Source organism: Stegastes partitus, unplaced genomic scaffold (assembly GCF_000690725.1).
Source record: "Stegastes partitus isolate 25-593 unplaced genomic scaffold, Stegastes_partitus-1.0.2 Scaffold2375, whole genome shotgun sequence".
Classification (NCBI taxonomy): domain Eukaryota; kingdom Metazoa; phylum Chordata; class Actinopteri; family Pomacentridae; genus Stegastes; species Stegastes partitus.
Window position 1 is genome coordinate 45,005 of NW_007580106.1, and position 9,186 is coordinate 54,190.

The 9,186-nt window shown below is 40.1% G+C and overlaps 1 protein-coding gene across 1 annotated transcript; it reads right to left on the reverse strand.

Moving 5' to 3' along the window:
* Window positions 1-6,111: 6,111 nt before the first annotated feature.
* On the reverse strand, window positions 6,112-8,662 carry LOC103374852 (uncharacterized). Its single transcript, XM_008305005.1, has 3 exons — window positions 8,462-8,662; window positions 7,712-7,981; window positions 6,112-6,951 (listed from the first exon to the last, which is right to left on the reverse strand). The coding sequence occupies exons 1-3, from the start codon at window positions 8,535-8,537 to the stop codon at window positions 6,551-6,553; spliced, it is 747 nt and encodes a 248-aa protein (XP_008303227.1). The 5' UTR covers window positions 8,538-8,662; the 3' UTR covers window positions 6,112-6,550.
* Between the last annotated feature and the right edge of the window lie 524 nt (window positions 8,663-9,186).

Sequence of the window (9,186 nt, forward strand, 5' to 3'; positions counted from 1 at the left end):
TGCTACAGTCGCTCTCAATAAGGGCATTACAAAACTGTTAGGAATTCACAAATGTATTGAAATCATACTGTTTTCATGGTTGATATCTCACTTAATGCACTTAATGCCACAGTTGGCACGATTAGCTACAACTTTAAACGACTTCTGTGCTCACTTCACCAAATACTTAAAGCAGAAAGCGTGTGCACCAATTTGACTTAAAGATAGTTATGTGCACACTAAAAACTGCCTTCGGCCTCTTAATAGTATTTTTTTTAGAGTCAATTAAAGCACCTTCCTGCAACAATAGATAGCAATAGTGTCTATAATCATCCAACCTGACTGATAAGAGGAGACCGGTGCAGTCATGTAACAATAGGCTTAGAGATATGACATACGAGAAAAATGCAATATTAAAGAGTGTTTTGCCTGTCTGGTGAGAGTCAGTGTTTATTTAATGTGAATAACTTACCTTTAAAGGTTTTATACATTACAATCAGAAGAAGAATTGCATAGCCCTTTATTATTATTATTATTATTTTTTACCATTAATTTGTTGATTATTGTGAAATTCAAGTAAAAAGTTCAATGGAAGAAAACAAACCAAACGTGTCTATGCATATCTTGGGATATAAGTTTCTCTCAAAAGTGAATTCATGTTCCTAAAGTTTGTGACCACTACCTTATATTGCAAAAATTAAAAAAAAACCCTCTCTGACTGATGTTCGGCATCACATTTCCAGTTCCTCAAAGATAACAGAAGTGAAACATTGACCTGAGCGCAGAGGATCAGCTAAAACGTCTGAGAAGAAGGAATGACGTTTATGCTTCAGAGGGGGAACTTCTTAGGAAGTATTACTAAACTTCATAGGAAACCGCCAGCTGACAAAAACAGCCATTCATCAACTGTACAGTAATATTATGTGTGTTCACTGAGTTCATGTGAGTGAGTCATAACCAATAAATTCCCAGCTCACCCACAGAATCAGACTGAGTCAATTTCAAAAGTAATGTTTGTTTTTATTTCACCGTCTCACAGAACCAAGGCTCGTTTTCTCAGTGATTTCCAGCTAAACCGGCAGTCGTGCACAGTGCACACGATCACTAATTATCTTTGCACAGTCCTTCATGTGCGCTTTGCATATTTTCGCTCACGTACAAAACACAATTAAAAACAACTGTACGGGTGAGATGGGCGAGGTTTGTACAAGTTACGACCTGCCCATACCGATTTACTGAATTCAATATGATGTTTGAATGCACCGATGTTGCTCAGTGGTTTAAGTTATCTGAGATTTAAACAGGAACTCACACATGTCATTCCTTAAAGACGACTGGAAAAGATGAATCAGTATTAACTTGAGGTGTGATTGTGTTCAGCAATAGTTGTTTATACCGAAAGGGAAAGGGGAAAAAGCATGAAGTAAGATCTTGTCCAGAAAATTCCCCTATCAGCTAGTATTTATGTAAATAAACCAAACATGCCCCCGTGACTGACTGTGTTTAAAGACACTGTAACAGACAGTTTGCTATCTGCTGTTACCACAAAACTTGCTAAGAAAAAGTAATGATGCAGATAATTTATATATCACTTATCATACCAGTACTAATAAAGGAAGCCTTGAAAGTCCGTGCCCAGAAACTGCGGAACAAGAGCAAAATCCTGTTTATTTTCTGTCCGATCTGGAAGCAGACGAACTTTTCAATTAGAGGAAATGCTCTTGGAAAATTATGCGATCACACCCTAGCCGTGCTTTGATTGTAATCTTGACTGAAATAGTGGAAGCAGTCATTCATTTAAATCATCAGCTTTTACTTGTATGAACTGTTGCACATGAGCACAAATGACGAAAACAGCATTTGAACGTAAAAAGTCACAAATGTGATGTGTTCCCTTTGAAAGAAAAAGGAGGAAAGCTATAATTAGGGTAAAGACACTTTCATTTTCTGACAATGTATTTTGTGGATTTGCCCTTTAATAAAATACACAAGAATTAAAATGCATTTCCCCAAAACTCTGACATTGTTCAGGCACTAGGATTTTGAGTGGAAACATTTTTAGAGAGTTAAAAGTAGTCAAATAAAATATAGCAACCCTACTGCCACTACGATCAGAGCCAAGAAGTCCATATTTGTACAACGTAAACGCCCTCCGGTTGACAAAGCTTTCCTGATCCTAGAGAAAGATAGAACCCATGTGACCTCTGAATGTCTGAGATTACAGTCTAGCATCCTCTAGTGGTAAAGCATCAGTATTACACTATTAACTGTAATCTTTGCACCTTTTCGGCCTCGCTCAGGATATGCATTGTGTTAAACAATATGAGCAGCTGAAACATCTCCTTTAACATAATTACACTCTCGGTAGCCTTAAAAAATTCCACAGAGTTTGACATTCTATCCTTCCAAGGTCAAAAGGATAATGATAAAAATGAAACCAAAACAGGAAAACACTTTGCTTGTGATTTAAGGCCACAATTTCAGTTTCAAACCCCTTCTTAGTCTACACACTGTGCACAAAGTGTCAGTACTGCAACGTAAACCAAAAAAGTGTCCAAAAAACATGTGAATGCAGATAAACAAAGCATCACAAAGAGAACCCAAAGTTCACCTACAGGCTGAGGTGTGAAGCGAGTGAACACAGGTTTATCTGCACAGCTTTCCTCTGTGACCAAACACACTGAACATTGTTATTTTGTGAAGCAGCAGAAGCATCTTCACACAATGTTCCTCATGAAATCAGACATTAATTCATATTATATCCTGCATCCTAACAATGTTTTTGTATATGATGTGTTTTTATTTTTTCTAAATGCAATATTATTCTCGGGCTGCAAGGTGGTGCACTTGGTAGCACTGTTGTCTCATAGCAAGAAGGTTGCTGGTTCACGTCCCGGTGAGGACACCTGGGATCTTTCTGTGTGGAGTTTGCATGTTCTCCCCGTTCTCTCCGGGTTCTCCGGCTTCCAAGGAGGCCCAAAAACATGTTGAGGTGAATTGGTCATTCTAAATTGGCCGTAGGTGTGAATGTGAGTGTGCTTGGTTGTCTGTCTCTAAGTGTAGCCCTGTGATAGACTGGTGACCTGTCCAGGGTGTCCCCTGCCTTCACCCTGAGTCAGCTGGGATAGACTCCAGCCCCCCATGACCCTAGCGAGGATGAAGCGGTGTGTAGACAATGGATGGATGGATGTTATTCTCTCTTTAGTTGCTCTAATGGTGTGTGGCCAAGTTAGTTATAATGATCCATCAACACATTTGTCAATGCAGTTGTCCAATTTTCCTGTTAGGTTGTGCATTCACACGCCGTAATTTAGAAAAATCCTAAACCATATGGGAAAATATAACTTGATTTTACATTATGTACTGTTCTTCTAATTGTATATATATAAATGGTAAAATGGCAAATTCACTGTACTTATATAGAGCTTTCCTACCTTAGCGGTACTCAACGCGCTTTACAATGTTTCTCATTCATACATACACGAGTGACGATAGAGCTGCCATGTAAGGTGCTGCCTGCCAAGGACACTTCAACAGAGGAGGGGCGAGGGGTTGAACCGCCAACCTCACAATCAGAGGACCGCCACTCTACCACCTGAGCCACAGACCCCCCTCACCAATGTTTTTATTAGAAACATCTACACACCTGCTTCTTCACTGGCCAATCATGTGGCAGCGATGCAATGCATAAAATCTGGCACACACAGCTCAGGAGCTCCAGTTCACGTTCATCAAACATCAGAACAGGAAAAAGTTTGGTCTCAGTAACTAACCGAGACATGATTGTTGGCCACAGCATTTGTGAACCTGCTGATCTCTTGGGATTTACACCACAATAGTCTCTCTAGAGTTTGCTTTGAATTGTGCAAACACCCCCAAAAAACTTCCAGTGAGCAGCAGTTCTGCAAAAGGAAACACTTTGTTGAAAAGAAAGGTCAGAGTAAAAACGTTGAAGCACTGAAATGCAACAACGCAACTCATGTTCAGTGATTACTGAAATGAAATGAAAATGTTTTCCTCGTTGTCCGTTGTGCAAAGTCTTCATCGTGAAAGTGATTAAAGCTGTCAGAGCAGAACGTACAATATACGTTAAGGAAATGCGGTGGAGTAGAAGTATAAAGTATGGAAATACTCAAAGTAAAAGCAACTCAGGTTGTACTTGAATACAGTTCTTGAGTAAATGTACTTGGTTTCTTTACATTACTACATCTATATTTTTGCCAGTTCATCATGTTCAAAATATTTTCAGGGAGGGCCAACGCCAAGAAAACAAACCAAGCATCCCTGAGTGGAAATAAAATCACAGTACTAAATAAACAACCCTAAAACAAAAAAACATAATCCCAACCAAACTACATATCAGATGAAAAAAACAGAGGAACCCTGAACAAACATGGCAGCTCTCCATCGCCAGGCTTCCTGTCTAGAGGTCCAGAGTAACAATCAGACCAGACAGAAGAGGAAAACCAGCAACAGAAACCAATGGCTGTTTTCCTGTGTGCACCCTGGCAATAACACTGGAGATCATCTACCAAATAACTTAAGCGCACACTGCTCCAGGTGTCAGCTGCAAGAGCCAGCGATGGCCAAGAAGATCAGTTCTTTAGGGTTTCTAAATCCCCAACTGGACGGTGATTGACTGCGGCGAACAGCAGGGGGGTGGATGGAGAGACTACAGCTGAAGCCCCCAGAGGCTGTGCAGCAACACAACACATCAGACAAACACTTCCTCTACACTTGTCTTTTATTTTTACTGAAATGCTCTAAAACTAGTCGGACGGTTAAACCCAGATTTAGCACTTGGGCCTCATTTTTAGTGGAACATTGTATGGATGTGGACATCCTTTGTGTCTTCCCACTTCAACAGCATTTTACCAGAAGTCGTGCTCAAACTCAGCTTTCAAAGCCTAAAATGAAAGAACTATTAGTCGCATTTACCCAGTCTTCCTATCTCTGTTTCATGACTTCACACTCCAGAGAATCTCCCCAGCTGTTTTCATTTATTCTTCCTCAATGCTTTCCTGTTTAAGTCTGTTCATCTGACCTCCTCCCACTCCAGCTTGTAGCCTGTAAAGTATCCATTACGTATGAGTTTATAACGTAAACCATCTAATTCCCACAGAAAAGTATAAAAAATGTGTTCTGATTGTCCTCAGCCATAGCTTCAACCCTGTTACACATGCAAAGATTTAAAACCTTGTACTTGAAAACCGAATCGTAGATGTAGATGGTGTGATATCCTGTAGCGGTAAAACATCCGTTTTATGTTATGAAATAGAAGCTTTGCACCTCAATAGGCTGCCTTCTCATAGAATACAGCGTTGTATGTATAATTATAAACCACACTTAAACATCTTCCATGGAGAGTTGAGACGGACCAGAGGATGATAAGACGATGTTCTGGTTGCACAAGAAAAACTTTGATGAAAGTTGTACAAAATGGTGATTATACGTGTGCAGGAGAATGTTTATCAGGGGATTCATACTCTGGTGAGTTGATTTGCTGAACCACACCAACCCCTTCCAACTTACTTTGCAAAATCTTTCAGGTCTGTAAGCACATGTGTGAATACAGATAAGCTCAATTTCTAAGGTTAGGCCCTGAAATGTATCCATTCAAGCAGAAGAAAACATGCGCAATTAAAGATCAAAATTAGACTGAACACAGCCACAACTGTTAAATGTTGATATTTTGAAGTTACGTAGATTCACCATACTTACTTGTTTTTCAAACACTGAATAGCCACAAAAGATCCTCAAGTAATCCTGTGTGTCTATTGACTTGTGTGGTTGAAGAGGAAATAAACAATCAAAAAGATGACATCATTTGTCTCTTTGCATGTGGTTAATTTCAATCATTTTTTCCATCATGAGTCCAAAAATTTCCCCAGTGCAGTGCTAAATGTTCTACCCAGGTTAGGTTAACTGAGATCATGTCTCTATGTGGGTTTGGTGAAGAAATATTCTGTTCCCTGGAGCTCTGATCAGCAGCTGATGGGGATCTATTTGGGTTTTTAAAAAAAGAAAATGGTGATTGAAGTCGAGAGTGAAATGCTAGCATTGTTCAAGAATAATGTAGGTTGAAGATGTGGCGATCAGGAGGAAGGTGAAGAAGAATCAAAGAGTCAGAGCTAACTTAAATTACAATCCTTTATTTTTTTCATAAGCGCAATGTGAAGTGATGGAGCCCATCTAGTTGTATATAGAGTTCAAATCATGGCCTTGCTGCAGATGACCTACTGCTCTGACCAAAGGATCATGTATCTGATTTCTCTGATTGTGTTCTTGAATGAAAAATCTAGATTTCAGTTAGAAAGTAACTATTGAAGTACATCATAAAGAATTTTAAAATGCATGCATTGAGAAGCATAAATGTACTGTAAGACTGTATCAGGAAGAACTGGAATACACAGCTCATGTTGCAGATGGCAGCCCTGTAGTGGTGGAATATCAGCGTTACACTGTGAAAAATAAACATTTTTATTGAATTAACTGCTTTTTATTGATATTGATATGAGCTACATGCATATAGGAGATGGGTGGCCATTTATTCTGCAAAATAAACTCCCTCTTAATCACTCTGGAAATGAAACAAAGCAAGAGAAAGAATCAAAAGTATGCAGCTTTGAATCACTGTGGCGCTGGAAACCATAACCTCGTGGTATGTTGACTTGGCCACTAGGGAGCGCTGTGGTTCTTCAGGTCCCAGGTCCATTTTAGCGTCACACCAGTACATGGTTGAGTTGTACTCTGTACTGGCGTCGGTGTACAGAGTGAAGGCCTCAGTCACTGGTGTCTTGCTGGTGTTGTTGGAGCGGAGTTGACCCAGTACTGTCGACCCTCTGTAGAAGGTCACAGTGAGGTGTTCAACAGGCGCCACATCATAGACCATACACTTCAGAGAGTATTGACTGCCCTCAGAGTCCAACCCATAGTCTCGCTCAGCGTACATCACCACACGCCCTGGAAGATCTGTGGAGACAAGCAGGGACAGAAGTACAGACATTGGTGCACACAGTCAGAAAATGTAAGCAGTAAGTGACTGAGCATCGGTTGGGGACACAGGTTGCTTTTGTTGTTGTTTTGTTTTTCTTCTTCTTCTTTTTTTTTTAATTGGTGTTTTCGTTTGCTGTCATTTTACAATATTTAACAATCCCATATATTAATAAAAGTCCCACAGTACATCTTTAAATCTTTTAGCTCAAAACACTGCAAAGATGGTTCATTTCACCACAACCGTGTGACCTCTGGTTTAGTCCTGTTCTAACTGCACTGTTCTGGTGACCATAGCTTTAAAATGCAGCGAGTCTGCTGTCCACACCCCCTTCAGGAAGAAGACTCTCTCTGTGTCACAAATTAAAAGCACAAAGCTAAACATTTGATAACACTGCAGCCACAATTTACACCAAATGTTCTGTCAGGAGTTTTGTATAATAATAATACACGGTGATAAGCATTTATCAAGTTATCATTTCCTAAACTATCATAATGCACAATGATGTAGCCGCTAAAAATGCTAGAACCGGAAGTAATAATATAATTTAAGTTCAGTTACGATCACAGGTTCATCTGCTAGTAAGTATTTCAGAGGGCAGTGCGTAGCTGATTGTTGCAGTAGTGAGTACATTTAATATGTATTGCAGGGATGTGTTCCCCCCAATATATATTATAACTACGGCCCTGGCTGAAACTGTCAGAGCATTTTTTTAAATTCAAAAACAAGGACACTTACTGTATACGGTTACAGGCAGGTGGTTACAACACATGCTACCGTCATCTTTAATGTAGTAGCACGTGGCTGATGGATTCCATGCAGTCATACTGGCAACCTTCCACAATATGAGGTTTCCGTCTTTTCTCGCGTGTCCAATAGAAACGTCCAAGTTAGTTTGGTCCTTCTGGCAAGCATTCTGACATGCAGTGCACCTGGCAGACACTCGGTCACCGTACTTCACTGTCAGTGTGGATGGGCTGAATACGGGTTTATCTGCACAGTCTTCATCTGCGAGACAAACATTAAAGAGATGTACAGCAGCTCGGTGCAAAGTAGTGAGACTGACTCTGGGTATTTGCTTCTTCAATCAGTCAATCAGTTGTTTAGATGATCCTGTCTGTCTCTACAGCCTGAAGACTTTTCTAAATACATGTGCTCAATCACTTCATTTCATCACCATCATTATATCAGAACAGTAGAAAAACACTCTCGCTTTTGATGGAGGTGGACCTCAATAGAACCGTTTGTAACACTGTCAGGTAGTTTAATGCGTGACAATATATTTTTTGATATGTCTCAGTTGTAAATTAAAATCAAATTTATCAAGTCAGCTGTGTACACTTCTTGAATAATCCACTGTACAACCATAGCTATAGAGACAAAAAGCACAGAATCTGTCTACATGTTCATCAACAACAACATTTCATAGGCTGCTACACATGCAGCAACATTTAAAAAGAAATGTTTGTTACGTTGGAGGTTACTCACCACAACCGGACCCGTCCAGTCCGTGCATGAATGGCATCAAGGACAGGATCAGAAGTATTTCACGGCAGAGCATCATGTTCAGTTAGTCGTGAAGCAAGTACAACAGTCCAGTGTTACAAATTTTGAGAGTAAAATGATCTCAAAATGGGTGGGCGCCTCAATTATACTTTGTTTTTGCTGGAGTAGTTGCGCAATTCAGGATAAATGAAGTCTCCTTTCATAGCACACACCCAGTCTCACTAGAAAATGTATCATTGGATCCAGAAACATCACAGAGGCCAGTTTTATAAACATACATCCCACTGGTTGTGGAGTGATTTGTCACAAACTGGCCTCAGGTCAGGGAATCACACGTGAGTAGCTTAAGGTTGCACAAGTTCAATTTAGCATGAAGTTGAAACAAAACAAAGAAAAGAAAGGAAATCAGTTTTGATACATCACAGTGGTGAGTTTAGTGTATGATAGGTGCAAACAAGAAACACTCTAAACCAAACTCGCTGCTAGAAGTCTGTGAGTTAGAGAGCAGTCGTAGATGAAGGTTGAGGCTCACTTGACTCATTGATGCCCTTCTTAATGAGTCTGAGGAACCCAAATCACAGCAGGGGGACAACACAAGTACACAAAAATAAAGACAGGCATGATCAATTCTGTATGAGGACCCCTGTTCTACGCCGTGGTGTCCTGAGGCAGCAGCACATCAAGAAGGAACGCATCGAGGCTGGACA

Excerpts from the sequence above, each read along its gene's own strand:
- LOC103374852 (XM_008305005.1), bottom strand. The coding sequence starts at position 8,537 with ATGATGCTCTGCCGTGAAATACTTCTGATCCTGTCCTTGATGCCATTC. Across the intron at positions 7,982-8,461 it reads ACTGGACGGGTCCGGTTGTG|ATGAAGACTGTGCAGATAAA; the intron begins GTGAGTAACCTC and ends TTTGTCTCGCAG. Across the intron at positions 6,952-7,711 it reads CCTGCCTGTAACCGTATACA|ATCTTCCAGGGCGTGTGGTG; the intron begins GTAAGTGTCCTT and ends TTGTCTCCACAG.